Consider the following 27,406-nt stretch of genomic DNA (forward strand, 5'->3'; position numbering starts at 1 on the left):
CCTATGAATGGTGCAAAACGAGTTCCCTTTTTCCTGATCAGAAAAAAAAAAAAAAAAAAAAAAAAAAAAATACGACGTTGAATGGGTTCCAATATCCGCAGTTTTATGTTGCAAAAAAAAAAAAAAAAAAAAAAAATCATTTATAATTGGGTGAATGACGAGAATGTCAAATTCGCACGTTCGCCAGATGGGCCACATTGGAAGGCCTCACACTTCTGCAAAGCAGCTCCCTGGAGCGGAAAATTCCATGCAATGACATTGCGAGGTTGTCGAAATGTTTCCCCGCGAAGGGTTGAGGGTTGACAGTTGACAGCTGATATTTGCAATATAAGAGGTAACGACATGCTAGCCTCCAAATTTCACAACGTCAGGCGAAAAGATACATGATGCATATGAACAGCACACGCGTAGCTACGCGCGCAGCAGTCTCAGGCATCATGAGCCCCCCGCTTTGGGCACAGAACAAAGGATGGAGTAAAATACCTAGACTGAACGGGGGGAAGCTTACATTTATAAGTAACAAAAGGAAGGTCTCCCACCTTAACTACACGCATGCAGCGGGATACTACTACCACCCCTTTACCAGACATGGGAAAAATGAAAAGATAAAATTCTGCAAAAGTGCACAGAGAGGTGTAGGGACCTTCACCGAGTATGAACAGAACAATATTATGTCCAGTAGGAGGAAAAAAAAAATCTACCTGTGTGCCCTAATTTTTTCGGGTGTGTTCGGATACGCTGCCCTTAAATGGAACGAAAAAAGGGACGTCACTTGTTTCCTGAGCGAAATGAAAGAAATATCAGACGATATTTTCGATAAGCTAGATAACATCGTGCTGTTCGTTTTAGATAAAAACAAACTGAAGGAAGAGAAAAAAAAAATCCAAGAAATTAAGAGAGAAATTGAAAAACTAAATCTTAAGCATATTAATTTTTTGTATACCTACCATGAGGAAAGCAAAGATTACGCTTGCTATTTGTACAAAGGGCGGCGCAGGAGAAACATCACCAAGGAGGAGTTAAGTGTCGACACGGTTAAGGACATCTTCGAGCCATTTTTCACACCAGTTAGCGAAGACTATGAGAAGGTGAACGAGGGAAATAAGGGAAACTTTCCTGTCTGCGTGACGCATGACACATTTGAGAAGGAGGTACGAGTGGGGAAACAGGCTCCCCAGTGGGTGCGTGGGAGAATAACCCTAATGTCGGGACACCCCTTTTGGGTACCCCCTAAAAGGTACATCTTTACCTGTGCACAGGGGCAAGCTCACCAAAACGCGCCCTTTCCTCCCGCAGATCATTGAAGACTCGAAGAGAAACGAAATACTCCTCGTTCTGTTCGAGAACACCTGCTTCTTGTGCTTCTTGTACAAGCCTTTTATAAATACCCTACATAAACTGTTTAAGGAGAACAACGTAAGGATGTGGGCCTTGCAACATTTACCGAGCAGCTTTTATCCCCCCCCCAATTGGGTAACCCTCTAATGTGTGTTATTTCCCCCGTCCTCCCCGCCGCACCCTTTGCAGATTCAGCTGAAGCTGAAGAAGTACAATATAGAGAAGAACGACTACGCGCCCAACATGATAATCTGCAGGGGCACCCCGACCTTTTTGCTTTACCACAAGTACTTCACCCATAAAGAGCGCAGCGCCGTGTCATCTGTGTTCCCTCTTCTCTGTATATGGATGCGCGCTTGCAAACGTGAGTCTGCATGTGTGCATGTGCCTATACCCACATGAAAATGCTTATTCCCCTCTGCAGTGGCAAAGGAAACAAACTGGATGAGTACAAACCGAATGACATCATCAACAAAATTGATCAAGTGAGTTTTGGCATCTGTGCACATTCTCTCGTTTTGCATACCCACATTCGTTGCACACATTGCTGGCAATATGCTTCCCCATCATTTGCAGATTATTAAATCCCCAAAAGACATCAAAGAGCAAATGGTGGAGAAAGCAGAGTTAATTCACGCAAGGATGCATCAGTTTGGCTACCTGACCATGTGGTATGTTTGTGTCATCGCTGACTTGCCACTTTTTTCAGTTAAATGGAGTGCATATGTATCATATATGCTCCTTTGCGTGTTTCACATTTTTTTACTTTTTTAACTTGCTGCTCCCCCCTGACAGGATGACGGAATCGAAAATTATAGAAAACATGCTCATAAGAAGACACGTGAAGGACATTCCAAATGTATGGACAGTTGACAACAGAGAGAACGCGAACTCGTTACATGTGTTTGCTTTTTTTTTTTTTTGCATACGCTTATGCCCATTTGGAGGGTGCCCCTCTTCGGTCGCACATTGCTAACATATGTGACGACGTACACTGTGCATAGCTTAATTCAGTGCATCTTAATCGCATTTGCTGCGAATTATACACAATTGCAACTTTCTCCCTTTCCTTCCCCCCCCAGAGCAATGACGATGACGTCGTTTACAATGAAATATTAACTGCCCTCATAGAAGAAGACACACAGAGGAACGATTTAATTGAAGACAGCTTGAATTATACCAAGGAGAAAATAAACGCAGCTGAGAAAAGTTGCTTTGTAGCGGCCATGGTGGGTGTCCTTCACGTCTATATGTACATTGAGCGCACATAAGAGTGTACCCCCCTACGTAGTCCCCCGCAACTGACCACAGCACAAATAGCCAACGTAAACGTAAGTGTAGCCTTCCATGTAGCATATTTAATTGGGGATGTTTATTTTTTTAATTTTTCCCTCAGATGATGGCCAACGAGCTAATTGACGAAGAAAAGAAATACGAAGTTAGCTAAATGTGATTGCCTGTTCAGAATTTTTTTTTTTTTTACCAGAAATTATGAACAAAAAAAAAAAAAAAAAAAAAAAAAAATTAGGTAGTAGTAAAAAACCGCCACAAAGGATGGTAGCAAAGTATGGCGGTGAAGGAGGGACCCCTAAATAGCTACAACAAATAGAACAAAACTTAAGAGAGAAGCATCCCAATTTTTAAATGCACCAATTAATAGCCTATTTTTGGCTTTTTCTTTTTCACATTTTTAAATGTGTGCAAAAAAGCAAAAAATGTATGAACGTTCAGAAAGTTTTTGCAACACGAATAGCTATGTTGTTCCATTTCAAAGTGTGCAAAAAAAAAAAAAAAAAAAAAAAAAGGGAATTAACCAGCCGCTTTGCTGAGCATAAATGTAGAACAAAATTTGCTCCTTCGTTCAAGCAGTTTGTGTTTGGTTTTAGCGTTTTTGCCAGGAGGGGAATGTTCTTCCTCAACATCGTGATAATTTTATTCTTCCTATGTGGACACCAGCATGTTGAAACGGCTGGGGCTTTTCTTTTACAGTTTTGAACGTGGCATATGGGTGTGTACATGTCTATTTGCGTGCTTATGTGTACATGTACCAGTAGCAACCCTTGTGTATGTTTTTTTTTTAATCCCCCTTTTGCGCGAACAACGCGATATTTACTCCTACAGACAGTGATAGGAAAAAAAAAGAAAAGAAAATATATTGCTATATGTTTTAATTTTTTTCGCGTTTTTTTTTTTTTTGAGTCCATTTAAAGTTGCACCCCTTTGTCCACCTTCTCATCCTACATGTTCCAATTCAGCGTGGTTATTTCCTCCCTTTTTTTTTTCGTTGTTTTAGTTTTTAGCCTCCCATCAATTTTTCCATTATTTTTGTTCCCACGTTTTTGCACCCACTTTTGTTATTGGCTTTTACGCCTGGCTGTGATGCCACACATGCTGTGCATTTCCCCCCTAGACATAGCTAAAAAGACCTTTAAATAAATTGCAACTTCTGCGCGGCCGACAGCGTATGAAGCAATCCTCTAAAGGCTACTCATTGTCAATGCAGATGGGAACATCCTACCATTGTCATTCCTTTTAACTGCCCATCAAATATTTCGCATTTAAAAGGTATTTTTTTGCAAAAAGTTGTGCAAACTTTTTTGTCGGTGGTGGTTTAGAAAATTCTTGCTGATATGTGTCACCCTCGTGGGGCCGTTACAATTGTGTAGTTCCGGTTGGTGTGCCAGTCTACCGTGCAAGGCACGCGCGTGGCACCACTCACAAAATGGGGAAGTCCAGAAAACTAAAGAACCTAGTCAAGAACGTGCAGTTTTTCGTCAAAAAATGTAAAGAGAAAAACAAGAAACTGCTCTCCCTCAGCAGTCTGGACGAAAAAGACGAAACGCTCAACTCGGGAACCTTCACAGATGAAAAAACGGACGGTACTAAAAGCTTCAAGGAAAATTCTGCTGAAAATATTTCCAAAATGTCAAGCGAATCCAAGTATGACATAACACACGCAGATTTCGCCACTGCGTATAGTAGGCAGTTGAGAAGATCACAGACACAGGGGAATTTGCATACCTTGTCTGATTATTTCGACAGAAGAATTGGTAAGAAAATGGTAAAGTTTGTGAAAGATGGAGGGAAGAGACAGCTGGTCGGGGGAAGTATGGACGAAGGCGTATCATTGAATGATGAAGAAGAATTTAGAACGGAAAAGAGTTACACTAGCAGTGTAGAAATTAAGAAGAAAAAACAGTCCAAGGATAGAAGAATGGAGGAAATGAGAAATGAAATTCTGGAGTGCGACTTGCACCTCCTCAGTATATACAAAAAGTTGGAAAAGGGGGAGAAAAGTGGGCGACCGGTCAGGAGAAGTGGGACAAAAAAGGGTGGCGGTAAGAGCAGCGGCACAATGAACGTAAAGGCCCAAACGATGAAGACGTACAATTCGGAGGTTATGAGCATAAAGAAGGAGCTTTCCCTGCGGAGGGGAAAGACCCACGGGAAGGGGAAAACGAGAAAAAGTGGCAGGGGAAGGGGGGATGAAGGAAAAGACAGGGGTGGTAGCGCAGGGGGAAAAATAAAGGGGGAATCCCCAAAGGAACAAGCAAGCAGAGGAGTGAGAGGAGTGAAAAAGAGAGCACACGAAGAACACATCCAAATTAAGCACAGCTTCTCAGGAGGAGATGCCCCCCGATTCGATTCCAAAAGTTCTTTCCTAACAAGGGGGGAAACCTTTTCCAAATATCATCAGATAAGTTCTTCCAAAAACACATTTGACAATTTGTATTTCTTTCAAGAAGGACTAGCCAATAGGTTGAACAAGAAGCAGAACACGTCCTCCTTCGACATTGGCTGTATGTACATGAATCCTGCTATAAGTACAAGGAGCTCCAAAGATTTGGGGCCAAAGGGGTCGAAGGAAGAAGGTGTTACTACCACTACTGCTATGACTGCTACGAGTGTTTTGGCTGCTACTGCCAATAGTACCTTCCTGAGTAGCTCCAAAAGTTTTCGTCGTTTTAAGTTTTTAAGTGAAAACAAAAAGAACATCGAATATTATAAGCAGATGATAGAGGGTTTGGAAGGGACGGTGGAGAAGTCCAAGAAGCGAAGCAACAACAACAACAAAAGTGGCAACAAGAGTAGCGGCACCGCCACGACCAATGGAGTCAGCTCCATAGACAGCATCATTAAAATTATAAACTGCCTCCTTCATGACTATGTCCCCAAGTTGATAGACAGGTATGAGTACTACATGAACACCCTAGACGATAGGAACAAATTACTCAAGCAGAAAATTAGGGAGTCCCTAGACTTTGGGGATCTTCAATACGAAGAAATCAGGGAATTAAAATCACAGTTGATACAAAAAAATCAGGAAAACAAAAAACTGAATGACACTATAGAAATGCTGAAGGATAAACTGTCATACGTTAACGAAATGGAGTTAAAAAATGCAGAATATCTGGACGAAATTATGCTCATGAGGAACAGGGTTACCTATTTGGAGAGACTGATTGAAGAAAATGATCAGTCCAAGGAGTCACATGAACTGAGGAAAATGAGACACAACTTGAGAAGGCTATACAACAAAATGAGGACTGAGATGAGGCACATGAAGACGCTAAAATCGAGATCTTTTAATCGGCACAAAAAGGGGAAGTTTTCTATAAAGAGGTGGATTCGTTTGGAGGAGAAGATCAACGAACATCAGGCACGCATGCTTAGCCTTGACCGTCAAGGGGTTGCCACTTTGGAGCTTAACCAATTGGATGATAAGCAGAAAAAGGAACCAAAGCAGTACGCAGACAAAGGTGTGGACACGAGTGATATGCAGGGCGTGGAGAAGGCAGGTGACGTCGTAAGTAGCAATACCCAATGTGCGCAAACTGGAGAAGGAGAACAGGTTAAGAAGAGCAAAGTCCGAACGAAGAACAAAAAAATCAACACGATTGTAAGCAATCGCACATTTCTGGAGCTACTGAGGAGGGAGGAAAGTATGGCGGCGGTGGGGAGAAACGGTCCACTTGGGAGAGGCAATATAACGAACCGAGGTGATCCAATCAATCGACTCAGTCGGAGTAGTCTACGCTTTGGAAGCGAAAAGTGCACCCGCATCCCCAAGGAGAGCTACCCCTACTACCACTACTTCTACAGCAATATGCTGATCCCGTCGGAGGGAAGACCTGTTGTCAGGACAGGTCGCATTTTGCCACCAACCCAAGTGGAAAAAGAACCCAATGTTGCTTTCCCCCCCAGGGTGACTCTATCGGATGAAAATTATTTATCCTTATGTAGTCAACTTAAGGAGTGTATCTACCAGAACTATTTCGAGGAGTGCGCCGCGGAACCGTGCGACGATTCGCCTGACCAGGGAATGCAAAACGGGGGAAATCTGACCATTCAAAGTGGTGAAAATGGGGGTACGCAAAATAACCAGCCTCTGGTTATCGGCCATATGGTGAGAACCCCCCAATGGAAGAGCCCTTTCTGGAAGGAAACCCCCCGAAGCGATGACGCCTCCACCCACTCGGTCATCAGAGGAAAGAACAAATGTTACAAGATGCTACCATTCGACTGTTGCAGCAATTTGAATAGAATTTTAACTGGTGAAATGAACTGTTCTTCTCTCCTCTGGGGGTGTAACGAGGCAGCGCACAGTCAAGGTAGTAGCATTACAAATAGGAAGAGAACTGGTCGAAGGAGGTCAAGCACATCGAGCAACTCCTCCTGGGGAAGGAAAGACAAGCTTAAGATGACACGTGTGGTCAGGAAGAATCACCCATTTTTACGTAACGATACGATTCGATCTAAATGCAAGCATAGGTATTATTACCACCGGGTTGGTAGAGCAGCGAATGGGGAAACGAACCAAATGGCTACTTGTACCAGGGGGAATGACCACCACAAAGAGGAGCAGCAGAATGAACACACATGCTTGGAAGTGACCGAGGGAGACGGCACATACGAGCTCCAGCAACCACAGAAATGGAACAAGGGGGTTGACTTGGGGGGGAAGATCCTCATGGACGGTGAACCCGGTAGAAGTATATACGATAAAGAGCGGGTGGATAATTTTAAAAAATTCCTCACCATTTATAATTCACATTTTGAGGGAGACAAGAAGGGTGGCTTCATTGGCAGTTTTAGAGAAGAACAAAGTGGTCCAACATTTGAGACGGTTATGTGCGACCAAGCTGTGCAGGCACAAATGGGGGGGAACGAAGAAGAGCACGCATACACCACAGGGGTGGACACATGTACGGTTAACGGGGTTTCGAGTAGAAACAGGGGCGGAACGAACAAGGGGCATAGCAACGCCTACCAAATGAACAGCCACTACAACTGCTGTCGTGTTAATCCGCTTTACAGCTCACGCCATTCAAATGAGGTCCACAATATGAGCAGCAACGATTTAAACACAAGTTGGGGTGCGCTTGACGTAAAAATGGGGAATACCACCCCCTTTGCAGCGAACAGTAGCAACTGGCCTGAAGCACTCACTGTTAGCGGAAGGGACACGAATGGAAGTGCCTTCCCCCACTGGTTAAATCCACTTCTTCACAGAGACGTGGCACACTTGACCCATATTCCTCCTGGCCACCTACCCAAAAATGTAGTTGGATCTACAGGGAATGAAACAGTTAGGTATCACAATTCACTTAATCAGTTTTTCGATATAAACACGAAGGATTTTGAAGCCATAAATAGGTATCTACATGGTCATGTGTTGTACACACACACACGGGGGGAGGGCGTATAACCCGATCAAGTCCCCGTTTGGAAAGTGGGGACTGCTGATCCAATTAGGTGAAGTAGCTTCTTCCCCCAACATACACACTGGGAGGTTCCATTTTATTCTCTCCCGCACAACTGCATCTGCTTTTTTTTTTAACCAAGGAACATTCATCACCTGCATTTTTAATGCACCTCCTCACAAATGAGTCATTCTATGCACAGTTCGTGAAGGGAAAAAAAAAAGTTCATTTTGCTTTTGTGATTACCCCCATTTGAAGCCAAAAAACGGGGGAACGGTAAAAATGGATGCGCACGGAGTAAAGCGCGCTGACGTTTTAATATCATATAGGTTCAAATTAATTAGCAGTACAGTTTTTTGCCCCCTTGTTTGGGCTTGTGCTTTTCTTTTTTTTTTTTTTTTCCCTTGTCGTATTCTCAGCCTGATGGGATGATGAGTTATTCTGCCAGCCCCGAGAAGGTACACTTGTCATATACTCATCTGTAGTAGCCCTGAAAGCGTTTGGAGCGCCCTTCCTCTGCTGATCCGTAAAAAAAAAACGTGACAGTCGGAAAGGGGCGGGAATTCTTCTGTACCCTGTGCAGATAATTGTGAGCATATGCGCAAGTATCCACATGTACAAGGTTGGTGCGATATGCCTTGTCAGATCCAAAGTGTTGCGCCTGCCACTGTAATACAGGAGTTAATAAAAAAATATAAAACAAATTTACTCATTCAAACCACGCTCCAACGATTAGAAGCTCCTTGAAGGAGTAGCTCATCGAAGGGAAAGATCCAAGTGCCTCCGCACGGTTCCCCATTTTTGTGAAGTTAAAAATAAAAGGGGAAGAAAAAAAATATACATATATATGTATTATATTATTGCGTGAAGGAGATTCTTCTGCCTTTTCACCCCCGAAGTGCCCTTGCGAAGAAGCCAAACTACTTCCAAGTAGGGCCATTTTCCCAAGAGTTCTTTTTTTTTGGCCCATTTGGTGGTGGGTGGAATCCGCGTTATATGAACAGGTGCACCTGCAGGGGTGTTGCGCTAGCACGTAGAAGCGTAAAAAAAGGGACCCCCCACGTGAGTTGTTCCCCATTGCGTCTTAACGGGCTGTATCCTAATCGGCTGTGTGTCACCCCGAAGAAGTTATCTGAGAGACCCAGAATGGTGCTGGACATCAACCTGTTCAGGAAGGAAAAAGGGGGCAACCCCGAAAAAATTAAAGAGTCGGAAAGGAAGAGGTTCCATGACGAGACGAACGTCGATAAGGTCATCGAGTACGATGAGAAGTGGAGGAAGTGCATTTTCAAATTGGAAGAATTGAAAAAAAATATTAATTTAGTGAATAAAGAAATAGGGAATAAAAAAAAGCAGGACAAAAATGCAAATGTGGAAGATTTAAAGAAAAAAAGTTTAACGATGAAGGAGGAAATCCCTCAGCTGCAGAATCAGGAAAGGGATTTACTTAAGCAGAGAAATAAGTACCTCAGTAAGGTCGGTAATTTGCTTAACAAAGACGTGGTAACTTCGAATGACGAGGATAACAACAAGGTGGTGACCACCTGGGGGGTGTGCAAAAAATTGGAAGTGACAACAGATGAAGCTTCAGAAGAGAACAAAAGCGGTAAGGGGGGCAACAAGAGGGAGGTTCCAAGTGGCAGCTCGATCGGTGGTGGTGTCGTCCACCCGAATGGCAACATCGGCGGGAAGAAGTACTACTACCACTTTGACCTGCTGAGGAAAATCGGAGGGGCGAATTTCAAGAAGGGCATCCAGGTGGCTGGTCACAGGGGTTATTACCTGACCGGAGCAGGCTTCCTCCTACACAATGCAATTTTGCAATACGCAATAAACTTCTTAGTGAGCAAAAATTACACCCCTGTGTATCCCCCCTTTTTTATGAAAAAAAATATAATGGAGGAATGTGCTGAGTTGGACGATTTTGAGGAGACCCTCTACAGGATTGGCTCATCTGGAGGTAACCCCACAGGGACGACAGGTACTGCTGCAAGTGGGGCACCAGTTTCTGCGACCGTTGCCCAGAGCGATGACCCCAACAGAGACGACTTGTTCCTCATTGCTACGTCTGAGCAGCCACTGTGTGCACTGCATAAAGATGAAACGATCGAATCAAAGTATTTACCCTTGAAGTATGCTGGGGTTTCTTCCTGCTTTAGGAAGGAAGCAGGAGCACACGGAAAGGATATTAGGGGCATTTTACGAGTTCACCAGTTTGACAAAATAGAACAATTCTGTGTATCCCTCCCTCAAACAAGCAACAAGGTACATAAAGAAATGATGAAGACCTGTGAGGAGTTTTATCAGTCACTTAACATCCCATACAGAATTGTTAGCATCGTATCCGGAGCACTAAACAACGCTGCTGCGATTAAGTATGACCTGGAAGGTTATTTCCCTTCGAGCAATCAATACAGGGAACTCGTATCATGTAGCAACTGCACGGACTACCAGAGCAACAACCTAAACGTTAAGTACGTAGACTCGAGTGTCAAAATTAGTGACGTGAAAGAGGAGGGAAAGAAAAAGGGAAACAACGGGGGTGATTACAACGATTGTGATGAGGTTGGAAGTGACCATGAGGAATTTTTGCAAAACTTCCAAACGGAGAGTAGGAACAGTGTGCACCTCCTCAACGGCACCATGGTGGCGGCGCAGAGGTTCCTCTGTTGCCTCCTCGAGAATTACCAAAACGGAGAGGGCATCGTCGTGCCGGAAAAACTACGCCCATACATGAACAACGTTGAATTTATTCCCTTCATCGAGTGAGCTACGCTGTTGCACGGTTGCACGTTTGCACGATTGCATGGTTGCCTGGTTGCATGACATGGCACCTTTGTACCACGTGTACGACGCTGCCATATCGTACATCATTTCGTACACCGTTTCTGCGTGCATATTTTTTTTTTTTTTACCCCTATATGACCACCCCATCATTGTGAACACCCTTCACGGGGAAGATCCCCTTTTTGCAAAGCAGCAAAGATAAAACAGCAACCAGTCGCTGTAAAATAACGCGTCGCGGCGGAAACTTTAAACCAAGCAGCGCGTATGTAGCTAGTTTATTGGAGGAGTGGCCTACTGGCACACACAGGGTAAACTTTCTTCTTCGCAACCCACGTTTTAGAAACGAGGCGACCGCATATTTACTGATCAGTGGGACGGTGAAAATTGGATAAGACAATAGCGTGCGGGTGGTGTAGAGACGGATGCGTCGCGGTCGCCTCCACCCCCACCCATGCAGCTATCCACATTCTGCCGTCTGTTATCTGCCATTTCGTAGCCCCACGCAAGAAGGAAAGAGCAGCATATGAACTGACCCACTTGGCCATTTAAACAAAAAAGAAGAAAAAAAAAATAGCACCATTTTCGTTATAGAGTTTTGTAAAAAAATCAAATGGCGTACTAAGTTCACCCCGCTGACTGCAGAACGAGCAGCCCTTCCGATGAAAAGAGGATAGGCCTGTAGGGGTGTGCGCAAGTATGCACATGCGCTTGCACACGTTTCCACTGTTCCACTGCTCCAATGCTGCTTTGGTACCTACTGCTTTGCTGCTCTGTCACCCGCCAACATTTTTTTTTTTTTTCTGCGCGCCTGCCAACAGGGAGAGGTTACCGTGTGTTACTGAATGTTTGCCATTTTTTTTGGGGGGCAGATTTCCCACTCATGTGTATGTCCCATCGAATGGTCACCCGAAGTGGTTGCTCATGATTGGCCGCATCCAATTGTGGCCAAAGCCACCATATCCCAATTTTACTGAAAAAAATTAAAGACCCTCTTAAACCCTGTTGGCAAGCACGCAAAGAAAAAAAAAAAAAAAAAAAAAAAAAAAATTATAACCAAAATTGCCGTTTCCCACGTGTGTCATTTTTTTTTTTTTTTTTGCCACCCTTTTTAAAAGAGGGGTGAGGAAGAAGCAACAATAATTAATAAACCCATCTGATTGTTTGTAAAATTGGGGGAATACGACAGACTCTTTTGTTTGCGAATCGTGATATCCCCCATTGTGTTTGGAGCTGGCCCTTTCCGACTTCGTTGTGTAAGGGTCTCTCTTTCTCTTTTCCCCTCCTATGCATGTGTGTAACGGCAGAGAGTGATCCACCGCGTGTACACACACTGGGCATATAATCCTTGTCAGATGTTCTGTGATTGTCAACGCCATTTTGAGGCTAGTGTAACTCCACCTACAGACCCATATGCTTACCCTGTTTGGTGTACATGCTACCAGCAGTAGAGAGCGGAACGGGTGAAGGAAGGTTTCTCAGTGGAAAAGAGGAAGGTAATAGTACAGATTGGATGGGGAGATTGGCCCCCAATTTATGCGATACGCGAAACCTACACCAAAACTTGACCTAACGGTGAAGCAAACCGTGGTGCAGAAAAAATGGAAGTCGCCAAACTGAAGGAAGTAAAAAGGGAAGCGAGCACAGGGAGGAGGATGATAATATCTCCCGCCGAAGTAGAGGAAGAAGAAATAGGAAGTATGCCCGTACGTGTAAGAACCCAATCGAAGGGGAAACAAACTTTTACCAAGAGGGAGGACGACACAGACGTGTCACATGGTAAGAGTAGTAACATGAAAAAACTGTTTAACGGAATTATAGGAAGCCAAATGAAGCATGCAAAGAGTGTTATCGAAGGAGTGAAGGAACACCTAAGGTGCACAGCAAAGGAAGCATCCAAAAATATGAACTACCCCTTCTGTAAGTCTCCTTGTAACATTGAGGACCTTAAAAACACCATCTACATAAACGAAGGGGAAATCATCATTAGGAAAAACGCGTATAAAAATTTATTCAGTAGTAGGAGCAGGGGTGAAAACAGGGAGGAAGACACACCTGACTTGAAAAAGAACCCAAATGAAGACATTTTTTCTTGCAACAATAGAGACATAACTTTTAGGGGGACGCACAACTTTGGCTTCCACGTCGAGCTCTCCTGTCAAAACGAAAAAAATAAAATTATCGCCTATGCGTACGATACGGATAGTAGGAAAAGGATTCCTTGTGTTTACCGGTGGACACGCATCTACTGTGATAAGAGGTGTAACATGGTTAGTCGCAGTTTTGCCGACTCGGGTGTCGCTGCAAATGGTAGCAGCGTTGAAACGGTTGACACGGTTGGCACGGTTGGTGGTTCTCCAGATGGGGGAAGCCCCCCTGAGGTAGCCCAATATGGCAGCGAGTACGAGTTAACCTGTGATGACATAGGACTCAAAATTTGCGTTGAGTGTTCCTACGTTAATGGTGGACAGGTGAAGGAAGGCACCCGGTGTAGGTATCCTCAGAACAACGCGTGCACGTCGGTAGGAAGTTGGCACGAAAGCGATGGGAGTGTCGATAGTAAATTTGCTGACCAGTCACGTTGCAGTGACGTTCAGCTGTATAACGACGTTTCCTCGTTTAAGAATAGCTTCACGGATAGTAATGACAGAGATGGATCAGGCATGCATTCACATGACATAAGTGCGTTCCGACGTGGAGATCGAAGCAGTGGTCCGTCCCGCTCGTCCAGTCGAGTCCCTCCCGCGACCACCAACCATTATACGAGTAGGATAAGCGAAAGAGGAGACCTCCACATGATGAAGAAAGAGCCCTTCACTTTGGATCCATACGAATCATCCCTGAAGGAAAAAGATTTCATCTGTGCGCCCCCCAAAACGAGTGACCACCATCCGTCGAATAGCTTTCCCCCCAATGGGAAATACTCAGGAGTGGCAGTGGCCGAAGTGGGACCATTCAGTCTGAACGAAAAAACGAAAAAGATGCTCCAAACGGTTATCCAGAATGATATTATAAGGTATCCAATATATGTTCTCCGGAAGAGCATCAAAGTGGATGATAATGTTGCGAATCCTTACGAAAGAGACCCAAATAATTTCCTCCCTACAAGTGCAAAGCAGAGAGTAAAACATTTCGACGCGTATAACGACTGCACCAGTGTAGATGAACACAGCCTCAGCTCAAACGTGGACAGTGAACAGGACGACCACCTATACATGCTTCACATTCACAAAAATGAGATAAAACTTGTAAGTCAAAATAACGTTACAACACACATGTGGAATTACAAATTTAGTGATGTCTATCCTTATGTGGAGTTTTTACGCCGTGCGAATAGCTGCAACGAGGAGTTTTTTCTCCACACCAGCGATGAGGAATACTATGTCTGTAAATGCCTGCACAAAAGGCACCGAGATTTAATTGCCATAATACTAAGGTACATGCACGCAAATTTGCACATACTCAACGATTACATTTTTAACAACATAAACGAAAGGTTTGAAAATAAAAGAGCCAAAAATATTTTTGACAACGTGGATGTAAACTCCATCCTGGAAAATGTGAACAGAGAGCTCCTCACGCATCGAAAACTCAACCACAAGTTGGTGCAGAAGATTAAGAAGCTACGTGGAGAGAAAAATATACTCGAGGAGGACCTTAAGAATACTATTGAGGCGTTCCAGGCTCAGCTTGGTAGGGTCTTCTCATCCTACACGCTGGTGTCTATGAAGATACGCATGCAAACCTCTGCCGCACGGTTCATCCATATCGCCAATCCTGCCCCTCCCCGCAGACACCGTGAAGCGGTTCAAAGATGAAAACGAACTAATCAAAACGAATGAACACCTGATGAAGGAAATAAAGCTATTACAGGATAAGTACAAAAATGTGGACTTGTTTTTTAAGAATAAGGTAGGAGAATCTGACAGAGGGAATATCCCCTGTGCAGGAAGCATCACTACGTCAGTCCATCTGCATGACTGTTTAGTACCCCCTTTTCATTACTCACTTTTGTGTGTTTCCAACTTAACAACAGTACAAGCTCCTACTGAACGACATCGAACGGTATAAAAAGTTGATCGACGAGAGAAAGACAAAGGTAACTGCTATTCCCCCCTTTAGCTTCTCCCACCGTAACAGCAAACATGGAATCTTAATCAGTGGAAGAGCGTGGTGATGTTTGTGCTCCCTTGCCCATTTATTTGCACACCGTCAACCCTTTTTTCCCTCTAACGAATAGGCCATCTCCCACGAAGCAGAAACGCTAAGGGTCAAATTGGAAGCCGTGGAGCAGGAAAAGGTTAGCAAGGTGGAAATGGATGGAGCAGTCTTCCCTCCTTTCTTCGTCCTCAAAAAAATGTTTCGTCTACCCAAATGATTTGCCAACCTTCCACCACGTTGCAGAACGAGCTGCGAAGAGAGACCATTAAAATGAATAGCTATTACGAGGAAGAGAAAAGAAGCAAAACGGAGCTGCAAAATCGGTTGGAGGATCTGCGTTTGAAGATGGAAAGTCTGAACAAGTCCCTGGAGGTATAGTCGACGATGCGATTGCCTTGGGGTGGCGGAGCGCTCTGTCCTCCGTTTATCCTCTGGGAGATATCTGTTAAGGGCGCTCTGTCAACGTGTTGAAGACGCTATTGAATGAGGAGCTCCCCCATCCATGATGACGTCACTTCACATCGCGTCGTTTTACTTATCTTCTCCTTAAAAATAGGAAGAAAAAAGCAAAGGAAAAAGCGCCTCCGGATGCATGAAGGAAATAGAAGAACTGAGAAAAAACAACCTAATTCTACAACAGAAAAATATAGCTATATCGGATCAGGTGAACCTCCTCGTCACGGAAAAAAACAGACTCTCCAAGATGGTTGACTCGCTCACCAAGGGTAGGGAAAACACGAAGCGGCGCACCGCAAATATGAGTGAGGCGTCTTCACTTATGGAAATGAGCGGGGATAAACCCGTTGGGGACGCAAAAATTTACTCTCTCACCGTCGTTCACCTTATTGGCATTTTTTTACACTGTAGACATTGAGAAGGCCAAAACGAACGGAGGTCTTCGAAGCGCGGACAGTCAGAAGTAAGCACAGCAAGGAACAACGGCACGCTTTAACTCGGCTGTTTTGCTTCGCCAACTCACCCCTTTACCGTGCTCCTTCCCCCTTTCAGGAAAGGCCCTAAGCCCCTCCCCAGTGATGCCCCCAACCAAAGGTGAGTTGCCAAAAAGAGCGCCACCCTGCAAAACTGCAAAGAAGTTTAAGTGCCTTTTTCCATCCATACGCATGATAATTTACTAACCGTCACACCCACCATTACAACACATACCGTTAACGCAGCACGAGCTCCCCCAGCGAGGAAGACAACCACCAGAAGCTACTAAAAGAAGTCGCATCCCTACGAGGAGAAAACGAGCTTTTAAAAAAAAGAATTAAAAAGTTTGCCAAATTTAATTCCATGGCTTGATTGTTTAATTGTTTTTTTTTTTTTTTTTTACCTCCATCTGTGTGTTGTGTGCTGGACCAAAATGGCCACACGAAATATATGCACATGGGCGTGGTCATTTCAGGGGATAAGTATAAAGCTGATATTAGATGGTTCCCCGTTTGTTGTTTTTCAAGCATACACTTTTTTCTCCCCTTACCAATGTTACCTGTTATGTTGCCTTACGCGGGATGGAGAAAAGGTTTACACCGTTGGTGTCCTGCTCCAGTGACGCACACACACATACACGTGTATCCACCATCCGTGCGCCAATTCTTCCTTCTAGATTATCAAATTTCAAACTTTGTTGTTCGTTCATATAAGTGTTTGTTGTTGATTTGTAAAACGGATAGAGAAGTGGGTCAGTTCCAAATGGGAAAAAAAAGGAGGTGGAAAAAAAGGAAGTGGCGAACTAGATGCGCCGCTATATATGCAGGTGCACCCGTTGTACAATACACCTCCAAGGGCCACGTTAAGGCAGTCAGGTTTTCCTCATATTTCGTATGTACTTATTTTCTCCTTCCTCCTCTTTTTTTTTTTTTTTTTTTTTTCTTTTTTTGCCACGAGTGGGAAATAAGGAGCAAGCGCGCAAGGGGCGCTCGGGTTGATAATTTACATTTAAAATGAAGCGGAAAGAGAGGGGGATGGGGAAAGGTATAATAAAGTGGGGCAAAGTATGAATATAATATGGTGAGATAAATGGAGGGAAGGCATCATACCGTGGCCGGGGGGCCCCCGCCCCAAGGGAGGATCAGATGTGGGGGAGGGGGCACCTGGTTCCGCACACGTGATCGAATTAATAAGGTTAATTATTGCGAGGAGGGGTGTAATTGGGGGGAGGCCATCATGCGCGTTGCGGGGCGGCGCGGCTCGACTGAACTGTCCACTCGATCATCGTACTGATCGAACCAGTCACCACCTAGTAGTTGCACATTTTTACGAGCATGTCCCGGAATTCCTTAAAGTCGATCTCCCCGTCGTTGTTCTGGTCGACCTCCTTAAGCACAGTCTTCCAGCATTCGGGTCCCACGTCACTGAGCCCGAACAGCTGCGCCAACTCGTTGGCAGATATTTTCCCCGAGCCGTCCTTGTCGAACAGTTTGAATGCCTTCTCCAGACGTTCAGTCGACAAGAGTAATTTCCTGTCAATAGAAACGGTTAAAAATTCTGAATATTCTATGTAGCCATTTTGGTCCAAGTCGATCGAACTCAATATCTGATCCACCTCATATTCTATAGCTGCATTGTCCAAGTCGCTTGTATCTTCTCCCTTCAGTTTTAGTAGTTCCTTGTAGCCTATTATTAATTCGTTTCTATCTAACTGTCCATCTCCGTTCTTATCCATCCGTTTAAATATTTTGGTGAGTTCTTTTGTTTCATCTATGGTGGTGAGTTTCGATCCCATGTAGAGAAGAGCTGCCTGTGCTAACTTCTGAGTGCTTTGAAATTGCCTTATATTTGTGATGCTCAGCTCCAGGGAAGGAATGTCTATGCTCACGTTGTCTTTACTCGTCATGAGCCTTATCCACTCATGTTCCAACGCATCCCTGGCGGAAATCCTCACTGCACTTGTGTACATGAGCATTTTTCTAATCAGGTCCTTGGCCTTATCACTGATTTTTTTAAACTGGGGTAGGTCGAATGTGTACTTTCCCGTCTCGACTTTCTTCAGAATGTCGTATTCGTTCGATCCGTTGAAGGGCGGGCACCCTGCGGTGGTGAGGTGAAGAGTACACATGGTGATGTGGTTACGTGGTGATGCGCTCAGATGAGGGATATGCATTTGGCGCGCCTTAACTGCGCTATGACTCACCTGAGAGCAAAATGTAGAGGATGACGCCGCAGGACCAAATGTCGCACTTCTCGTCGTACGTGCCGTGCAGTACATCAGGTGCAATGTAATACGCCGTGCCGATCTTGTCCTTCATCTTCTTGCTGTATTCGAAATGCGTGGACAAGCCAAAGTCAATAATCTTAATAATCATGTCTTCCTTGTTCTTCGTCTCTAGTAAAATATTCTCAGGCTTCAAATCCCTATGCACGACGTTATTTTTATGCATGTAGGTGATGCCACTCAGAACCTGCTTTATAATTCTCGCCGCATCTACTTCATAGAACCTCTTCCTGCTAATAATCTCGTCGAATAGTTCTCCCCCAGAGTAGACATCAGACACCAAGTAGTAGTAATTATTGTCCTCAAAAAATTCATACAGCTTCATGATGTTAATGTGGTCTAGCATCTTTAACAGTTCCACTTCTCTTAGGAGACTTTGCTTGTCCGTTTTTCTCTTTACATGTTTCTTACTTATCACTTTTATAGCATACTCATGTCCTGTGTGTTTGTCTCTACTCAGGATAACCTCTCCAAAGGATCCTTTTCCCAATATTTTTATTCCCTTGTATTGCTCATTAAAGACTACGTTGCTATTTTGTATGAACATGCCTGGTCTTAACTTACTACTGTTAAAGCTATTTTGGGCAATTTTTTTAGACATCTGCAAATTATTTTCCTTCTGGTCCCCTTTTGCATTGCTTCCTTTCAAGTTCTTTTTGTAGCTTCCTTTGCTTTCTTCATTTCGTGTTTCGTTTGGCGTGGAGATTTCTTGGCCCATTGTTTTGAGAGAATATTGGAGGGGGAAGCAGATGCCTTTGTTGTGGTCCTCACGAGGGGATGTAGCAGATTAGGGCTTGGCTCTGGAGACTTGGGCGGGGTGTGAAATCGGCATGAAGAAGTGGATTGACGTGGCAGGTGATCAGGACGGGCAGAAGGGGCAAAAGGAACAAAAAAAAAAAAAAAAATACATAAACATGAGCACGAATATCGACGTTAACATCAACGCGAATGTTCGTGTTAGTAGGAACGTTGTCAGCTTTTCTCCCGTTCTCTCTTTCCCACTTGGCCGCTTCTTAATTTTTCCCTTTTTTTTTTTTTTTTTTTTATTGCTAATCTTCCGCCGCTGACGTGTAAATGCGCACACATATATACATGTGTACGGTTTATATATAGGCTGGTCAAAAATATAGGGGATAAAAAGGAGCTAAACAGGGGACAAAAAAAGGGAGTGGAAGGGCAAACACAAAAAAAGAAAGGTAAATTTTCATACAACTTCACATCAGTTCGCGGCAACTTCGCGCCTGCTGAACCAGCACGAACAAAACACATGGAAGCACATGCACGCGTAGGTATGCATCTCTCACTTTTGCGCCTCTCTTGCGTGGGAGCCACCCCAGCAGTTCACCCACGCATGTATATAATGTGTGTGAACATACGCACATGTGCACACTTGCTCTTTCCCCTCGCCAATTCAAATGTGCATGTGTTTAAACAACTTTCTCTACATATTTTGCTGTAAGTGATAACGCGGCCATTTGGAGCATATTTCAAGTTTTCCCAGTTGCCTGTTCTCAAATACTGTTGCAGTTTCAGTCGTTTTGCCGATTTATCCACAGCTAGCTATTCTTTCGCAATTTCCCCATTTTGGCTGTTTTTTTTTTTTTTTTTTTTAGTGTGCATGCCCCTCAAAAGGGAAAACCACGTGCACAACAAGACGCTCTTGTCGGACACGCGGCACAAGGGAACCCCGCAAATGCGTGCAGCAAAGTTGTACAGGTTTAATCACATTTAAGCATGTGCATGGTGAGAGTAGAGAAACTCCCATGGGAGTTGGCACAACCCCTTTTTGCACGTTTTTACGTGGTAAATCGATGTAACATTTTTTTACGTCACGCTTTATCGCGCACGACTTGTGGGCTTGCTTCCCAAAGGCGGCATCTTTGTGAAATGTTTTAGTTACCGTGTGTTGCAACTCTCTGAGGGGGGAGGGTATATCTTTGTCTTTGGTACGTTCTTCCCTTTACCTATGGATTGTTCGAGTGGAGTCATGATATTAAATGGTCTTAAAAGGACAGGAAGTGTAGCACGGAAGTTTTTTTTTTTCTTTTTTTTTTAACACAACAAGGTAGAGGAGGTCTGTTCACACAAATGCTAGCCACATTTTGCCAAAAAAAAAAAAAAAAAAAAAAACGAATAAAAAGGTTAGTGCCATGTTGGTAAACATTTCGTGAAGGGGATTGCAAAGGTAAAACTAATGGATGCAGTGGAGGCAGGCACTTCTACGGTAATGTCACACCAGTGAAGGGGTCTCACTGAACGGCGTTATTTTATTTTTTTCTCATCACTCCAGAGGATGATTTGTGGAGATGCCCCTCTGAGGGCACATAAGGAACGATCACAAGGTTGGAAAGGAAAGGTTGGGTCCCATCATAAGGACATACACAGGGGAAGCGTATCACAATTGGGGACGTAACACGGGGGACAAGCAAAGGGTTTGGAGGAATATGAGCTTACTTCAAAATGGGGCTACTCCGAGATTGGAGGAGTTCGCAGCTCGTTGGTCCGTTTTTTTTCTAGCTTGTTTGTCAGCTTCTTTATCAGCTTGATTTCGCTAGTGTGTTCTCTTTAGCTTTCTTTTTGGAAAACGCTATTGGACACTTACGAGGGATGGAAAAAAGTTACGTGTGTAGAACCTCGACTGTTTGATGTATCACGTAAAGTGTAAGCTTTGCATAGCTGCGATTTTTTTTCTCTTCGCACCGTTTTCCTTCTGACCCTGCTAGACAGCATCGATAACAAAATGAAAAAAAAAAAAAAAAATTTCCAAAACTTGAAATGTGAATAATGATCTCGCAAAAGTGCCTTGAATATTTTCTGCACAATCTCTGGAGAGGTTTCGCTAGGTCCATTTGCCAGCTTGCACAGCGCGGCCTTTTTCCATTCACCTCACCCATATGCACACAGACACACACAATATCACAGTTTGGGTGTGTCTTTTGTGGTAAGACAACCTTGGGGAGGGAAATTTCTGCCCGATTGGGAAGTGGAAGAGGGAAGGAGTTTCATCCGCTAAACGGATGTAGAATCGGTGGACATCTGCGTACGAAGAAGCCCTCTTTCTGGAGTCACCCCTTTATGGGACATTCCCCATAAGTGCACACACACACTGATCGGCTCAACAATAATCATCCCATTTTTGAAAAGTCAAACTTGAAATGTGAACGAGTTATTTTTATGGGGAAAGTGGCTCCTGGGAGATCCATTCAAATGATTCCATTTTTTGCACACCATGGGGGTGGGTAAACCAAAATGGCTGTTTCTCCCCTGTCGTACGTACACACATAACGAGGGAGACTTTTTTTTGTTTTCAAAAAGTGAGTTCTATTTCAGCATATTGCAGCGCCTGTAAAGCCCAATATGGCAACTTATCCTTCAACTCCTTTACCATTTCACCTTTTTGGTCTTCTGTCAGGGTTGTGTACGTGGGTGGGTAGAAACTGGGTTGAGTTGGCTCCTTTGGGGGAGGATCATCACTAGTAAGTGTAGTCCCTGTAGTAGGTGTGTTTTTCACTAATTCGTTTTTCTCTACATGTGTTGGTTCATCTTGCGTGTTTGTCGCCTGGGGGTGGATTGGTCCCCCATTTGATGTATCCCCATTTGGGGCAGCCTTGTCATTATCGGGGATCTTATAGTTCCCATTCTTGCACCCGATGACGAAGTAGTTGTACAGGAAGGTCGTGACGAAGAGGTCGATTTTTTCTGAAAAGATTGCAACTCGCAGGAGGTAGCAAAAGTGCAAGGTAAAGTAAATGTTATGGATGGTCAGCAGGACATTAACAATTGGGTTCTTCTTCGAAATAAGTAGATGCAGAGCCGATTTAGAAAAATTAGAACACACATAACAATGGCATTTGCTCACAAGTGGAGAGAAATCAAAGGCATATTTGGCTTGCTTCAATTTTATCGTTCCGTCATAACTCAAGGCAGTGTTAAACCTAGCCGTCCTCGATGCATACACACAGTCGTACATGTCGTAACCCAGAAGAGAGCAAAAGAGAATATCAACGAGGTAGCCAATGCCCATAATGTATCTGCATCTATTTTCTGGCAAATGATTCCATTTTTTATTTTTCTCATTTGAGCAATGGTGCACTACGTTGAAGAAGTCCCTTTTTTTTTCGCCACCGCAGAGTCCCCCCACAGCATAGCCATTCAGTTTCTGTTTCAATATGAACTCCATCGATACGTTTCTCAGTCTTATATGGAGACCCCCCTGGATTATTCCAAAGAGCGTTTGTTCTCTTTCCCTGGTATGGGCTTTTATACACCTCTGTAGCCACCTGTTCGTTCTGTGAGTTGCCTCCTCTATCTTTTCCACGTCCGTTTCCGTTGCGGGGCGCACGTCGTCCAGGGCCATGATGATGTCGCTCCCGATTTGGTTCTGCAGTCTTATGGAGCTTTCGGGCGTCAACAGAATTTCCCTCCCGGTAGTGCTGCCGGTATCCGTTTGGATAGAGGAAACTTCTTCCATCACTTCGACGATCCCCCCCACCGCACGAACGTTCTTCCGCATAACCTCAGCGTCATAGATGTTGTCGAAGAGGATGCCCTCCTCCAGTATCTTTATTCGCTTGCTCAGGGACACCATCTGGAACCCCCCAGAGTCGGTTAGCATCGCATTGGGAAAACGGATAAAGTTGTTAATGCCCTTGTTATCCACAAAAGTTGATACGTCAAATATGTTGGCTAAGTGGTACGTGTTGCTCAGGATTATGTCGTTGCAGAGGAGTTGCACTTCTTCCTGCACCAATCCCTTGATGCAGCTCTTCGTGCCGACAGGCATAAAAATGGGGGACACGACCACGGTGTTCTTCTTGCGTGCCTGGTGGCCCTCCATCTGCTTCCCCCCTGTGTACTTCTTCCTAATCAGTATTAAATTGATCCTGGCTCGCTTGTGCTTCTTTATATTTATTAGCTTTAAATTTTTCATGTACTTTCGTTCTTTCCTGGGGGTAGTGGCCCGCCTCTTCTGCTTCTCCCCGTCGCAGCCATCCTCTCCTCCCTCGTCACTCGAACTGCTAACCACATTGGACAAGTACAACTCCGCTTGGCCACCCCTCGATCTGAGAAGAGAGATTTGTTTATTCACGTCTTCCATGTCGATGTAGGCAAAGCTCTCCTCGCAGAACCTCACAAATTCGTTGTATTTCTTATAGTCCTCTTCCGTGAAAAAGTCAAATGGTATGGGTTCCTCATAGGAGCTACTCGGGGGAGACTCCCCCCTGGCCACTTCACCTCCATTGCTCCCTATATCGCTTCCAACTTTTATTTTTTTTTTTTTACTCTTTTGGTTTCCGCTTGAAGGGGAGTTACTCTCCGGGAAGGAGGCCTTCTTTTTTCGACTTAACTTATCATTAGGTTCTTCCATGTCGAGGTGAAGAAAGTCCAGCTCAATGATTTCACTTAGTCACGGCAGAGACGCGAGGTTAACATAAGAGTTGTTCCTTTGCATGGGGGAAAAAAAAAAAATAATCTATGCTATTTTGTTACAACTTCATTTTAACAACCACTGGAAAAGAGGTAACCCATTGGAGTGCAAATTACTTTGCAGTTTTTGCAAAATTGTTGTTCTTTTGGGGGGAATTTCCTCGATGCGGTGGCTAACCTGTTCGTGCTTTATCCTCACGAATTAGATGCACCACCGTTGGGTTAGGTTAATCAGTCGACCTCTCATCTTGCAGTACAACGGAGCATTATTGGAAAAAAAAAAAAAAAAAAAAAAAAAAAAGCTAAAAATTTTAAGTAAACCAATTTCTTTCCTCCCTTTTTAAATCAAATTTTCCTCTTTTGTGATTCCCAAAACGGTTGCTAAAATGTGGAGGCGGGTTCTAGCATCTAGCAGAGTCAGTCCACTGTCGAGGTGTTGCGAAAATATTTTCAATGGAAGATACCACTCTCCACCGCTCGGTCATAGCGCATGGCGGCAACGAAATTTGGTGGAACATGCCAGGAAGCCGTGTCAAAGTTTTACACCTCCATTGGGGGGAACTCTACGCGGCTACCTCTCCGCCTGTTTTTTCTACCCCGTTACATTGATGCAACTGGCTGAACGCACCAACAAAGATGTGTTTCCACTGTTCTGTTCACTTAAAAAATATAAACTGGCATTTGGAATGCGATCGGACAAAGGGGGGGAGACATGAACAGGTTTAATTATGAAGCCTTGGGCAGGAACAAGGGTAGAAAAAAAAAAAAAAAAAAAAAAAGAATGACCCAACGGGGGTCTTACAAATAAACGGAGAAACCAAAAAAGCAAAACAAAGTGGAAAAACAAAATGGCAAATGATAAAATCAACGGATGCAGTCCGGGGACAAAAAATAAACGTCGTGACGCGCAAGGCTGCCTCCATCTGTGACGTGCCAACAGGTGACTTCAAGCACATCCCGCGTGTCGATCTTCTGCACGAAGGAGTTAAAAAAAAAAAAAGGCGCTTATCAGTAACTACTAAAGAAAAAGCGGGGAAAAAAATCCCCCACTCCCTGTCAGACAAAAACATACCTTCTCCTACGTTACGGTGTAGACATTGCAAACCTTTTCCTTCGACAGATTTGCACGAAGGATCACTCAGCATGCACACACATACACACATATGCACGTATGCACCTCCCGAGCGTGTAATGCATTCCAGAGAGGAAGCCATTTTTAATTTGTCCCCTGCACAGATCCTACAAGGGACATCAGAAGGATTTTCTTCCTCATCATGATTAAGTTAGACAGTTCAGTTACCCGAGTTAGGGTTCAGGATGACGGTTCGTCCACCCTCGGGGTGCCCCCTTAAAAATGAATTACCCCTTCAAGGTAAGCGGTCTGCTTCGTCCCCATGGTGGGCTCAAAGGGGGGAAGTCAAATCAGGTCCAGGTACTCATCCTGCAACTCCATGAAGCGTTCGAATTCGTCCTGAGTCATGTCTTGCTGCAGTTTCTGGGCATCTAAAGGCGGCGAAAAGAAAAAAAATAAAAATAAAAATAAAAATAAAATAAAATGAAAAAAGGGTTTCCCCAACGCAACAGCACACGCGTGATCACTACTGCCACATTTGCAGAAGAGGAAACAGACAGTCACACAAACCACAATGTACATACCCATGAGGGAAAACTCCTTCTTGAACTTTTCTATATAAAACAGGGGCATTTCCGGCTCATTGGTCTTCTGGGTACCCTTCAGCACTACCATTTGGCTGGCACTTTGTTGCACCCGGGCCAAGTCACCACTTTTATGTTTTGTCCTTCCTGTGGTGTGGCCCTTCTGTTCAGTTTTATGTTCCACTTGGTCCTTCGCAGGGCTAGTGCTCCTTCCGCCAGTGGACGGGGCTACTACTTGGTGGGTTCCTTTTTTTCCCTTTGCATTCATGCATATTTTTATTTTTTTGTCTGACCGGATAACGCTGCTGCAGGCGTCCGTGGGTGTTTCTTCGTTCTTTGCTCTCTTCTGTTCGGGCACCTTTCCGGAGTTGCCTACGAGGGGGGCAAGCACGCGAAGGTGATTGCATGAGGGGGAAACAAATGCAGCAACGGTGTGGCACTGTTACACACGCACACGCGGTGGCTGACTGGCTCGCCAAGACGCAGGACCCTACTTTGAGACACTTGGGAGGAGTTATTCGTGAGGGACAACTCAGAAGAATTGTTCGTCATGGATTCGTCAGATGAGTTATCCTCGGCGAGGGAGTGCAGAGAGTTGGGCACCACCCTGCTGAACTTTTCCGTGTAGAGGGGAATGAAATAATTTTTGAGCTTTTCCGTGTGCTCCTTTAGGATGTTGATGTACTTGGTGTATCGGTTGTAGATGCGGTCGTTGCTGCTTTCGTCCTTCTCCTGCAGTGGTGGGGTCAGATGCGGTGTGGTATAGTGTTATGGTGTGGTGATCAGTGCAGTGTGTGGTATTATATGCGATGTAATATGCCAGGTGACATGCTCCCCTCTTGGCACTTACGACGAGTTCAATTTTATTGTTGCAGAAACAGAGGAAGTGGGCGTCGTAGGAGTCCAGCGGGAGCAGCTGAGCATCCAGCTGAGAGTACGTCGTGTTACAAAAGTTACAGACATACATATCGTTGTCACTTCGATCCTTCTTCAGTTGCACCTCCATCTGCCTAACTCGATAATCTATCACATAAACGATGTAGTTGTTCAGGCAGTAATACACTTGGAAGGTAGAACCCCTTTCCGTGGTTTTAAGTTTCTGTACTTGGATAATAAACTTTTCTTTCAAAAGTTTAGAGAGAATACTTCGTATCTTCTGCTCGTTCATGTTGAGGCAGTTAATTATGTCCTTCTCTAAGTAGAGGCATTCATTGTGGACAAACAAATCGAAAACAACAATTTCCTCATCGTTTAGAAAGAACCTACTCACGTATATCATGAGGTGCAGGAAGAACCTCTTCTCCTTGTCGTAGAAAATCTCCTTCGACTTCTCCATCTTGCGTTTCCTCACTCAATGTAATTTGTAGGGGGGGAGAGAGACGGACTAAGTTGAGTGGGCATTACCCTGACTTCAACCTATCGTACCTGCTTATAAGTATATGGAATGACAACATGGTGAGGGAGTGTTCTTCAGATAGACCAATCGGTCAACTCGAATAAGTACATGTTGTGTTCCTTTCCGCCTCTGCAGTTGTTGCGCGGACCACTTAGAACGGCTACTTCTTCCAAGCGGTAAATGTCGTTGTAAAGAAATCGCTGCTGAAGGATGTAAGATTGGATGATCGGCATGCCTAAACTTCGCAAAGGGGGTCCCAAAACGAAAAAACAAAAGAATAAGAGGCGAGAGAAGTACGTAATTAAGCAAGCAGCAAGAATGGTGGCGCTTCGTTGCTTCGCTCATTCGATCATTCGCTCCTTCTCCGCTTTTCCACTTTGTTTTTTTTTTTTCCGAAGTCGCCCTTCCATGCAGCGCGTTGTAGTAGGAAACGTTCGGGGAGTCGGCGTGAGGTTGAATTTTTTTTTTTTTTCCCTACATGTGCTTGTTTCGTTATACAGCGAAGGTGGGAGAGAGCCCTTGGAAAAGTTCCCGAGTTGGTCCCTTTGAATTTCGTTCACCTTGCCTTTTTCCCCGCCCGTCCTTTGCCCCCTTTGTAAGCTTTTTTTTTTTTTTTTTTTTTCCCCTGCAACGATGGACCGTCCGTGCTACACTCCCCCCAGTGGGAAAAAAAAACAATGACCCTCCCGGTTATGGTTCCAAGTGGGGTTATTAAACCCTGCATGC

The 27,406-nt window shown here is 44.3% G+C and overlaps 7 protein-coding genes across 7 annotated transcripts; 4 read left to right on the forward strand and 3 right to left on the reverse strand.

Moving 5' to 3' along the window:
* Positions 1-383: 383 nt before the first annotated feature.
* Positions 384-2,785, forward strand: PCOAH_00004930 (Thioredoxin; the record flags this gene model as incomplete). Its single annotated transcript, XM_020057308.1, has 8 exons — positions 384-1,151; positions 1,297-1,416; positions 1,528-1,625; positions 1,763-1,823; positions 1,915-2,009; positions 2,134-2,197; positions 2,421-2,567; positions 2,735-2,785. 8 exons carry the CDS (start codon positions 384-386, stop codon positions 2,783-2,785), a joined length of 1,404 nt encoding a protein of 467 aa, XP_019912841.1.
* A 1,275-nt stretch (positions 2,786-4,060) lies between these two features.
* Positions 4,061-8,047, forward strand: PCOAH_00004940 (Uncharacterized protein; the record flags this gene model as incomplete). The annotated part of the gene is made up of 1 exon (XM_020057309.1): positions 4,061-8,047. The coding sequence occupies one exon, from the start codon at positions 4,061-4,063 to the stop codon at positions 8,045-8,047; it is 3,987 nt and encodes a 1,328-aa protein (XP_019912808.1).
* Positions 8,048-9,188: 1,141 nt separating this feature from the next.
* PCOAH_00004950 (Serine-tRNA ligase) lies at positions 9,189-10,811 on the forward strand (the record flags this gene model as incomplete). The annotated part of the gene is made up of 1 exon (XM_020057310.1): positions 9,189-10,811. The coding sequence occupies one exon, from the start codon at positions 9,189-9,191 to the stop codon at positions 10,809-10,811; it is 1,623 nt and encodes a 540-aa protein (XP_019912777.1).
* Positions 10,812-12,427: 1,616 nt separating this feature from the next.
* Positions 12,428-16,289, forward strand: PCOAH_00004960 (Uncharacterized protein; the record flags this gene model as incomplete). The annotated part of the gene is made up of 9 exons (XM_020057311.1): positions 12,428-14,519; positions 14,620-14,738; positions 14,863-14,925; positions 15,067-15,126; positions 15,231-15,359; positions 15,544-15,712; positions 15,855-15,906; positions 15,996-16,037; positions 16,163-16,289. 9 exons carry the CDS (start codon positions 12,428-12,430, stop codon positions 16,287-16,289), a joined length of 2,853 nt encoding a protein of 950 aa, XP_019912969.1.
* A 937-nt stretch (positions 16,290-17,226) lies between these two features.
* On the reverse strand, positions 17,227-18,919 carry PCOAH_00004970 (Calmodulin-domain protein kinase; the record flags this gene model as incomplete). The annotated part of the gene is made up of 2 exons (XM_020057312.1): positions 17,227-18,017; positions 18,121-18,919. The coding sequence occupies 2 exons, from the start codon at positions 18,917-18,919 to the stop codon at positions 17,227-17,229; spliced, it is 1,590 nt and encodes a 529-aa protein (XP_019912946.1).
* Positions 18,920-21,508: 2,589 nt separating this feature from the next.
* On the reverse strand, positions 21,509-23,569 carry PCOAH_00004980 (Queuine tRNA-ribosyltransferase; the record flags this gene model as incomplete). Its single annotated transcript, XM_020057313.1, has 1 exon — positions 21,509-23,569. One exon carries the CDS (start codon positions 23,567-23,569, stop codon positions 21,509-21,511), a length of 2,061 nt encoding a protein of 686 aa, XP_019912930.1.
* Positions 23,570-25,045: 1,476 nt separating this feature from the next.
* Positions 25,046-26,620, reverse strand: PCOAH_00004990 (Transcription initiation factor IIE; the record flags this gene model as incomplete). The annotated part of the gene is made up of 4 exons (XM_020057314.1): positions 25,046-25,131; positions 25,285-25,656; positions 25,779-26,016; positions 26,135-26,620. 4 exons carry the CDS (start codon positions 26,618-26,620, stop codon positions 25,046-25,048), a joined length of 1,182 nt encoding a protein of 393 aa, XP_019912906.1.
* Between the last annotated feature and the right edge of the window lie 786 nt (positions 26,621-27,406).

The sequence above is a fragment of the Plasmodium coatneyi genome, chromosome 3 (assembly GCF_001680005.1).
Source record: "Plasmodium coatneyi strain Hackeri chromosome 3, complete sequence".
Lineage (NCBI taxonomy): Eukaryota > Apicomplexa > Aconoidasida > Haemosporida > Plasmodiidae > Plasmodium > Plasmodium coatneyi.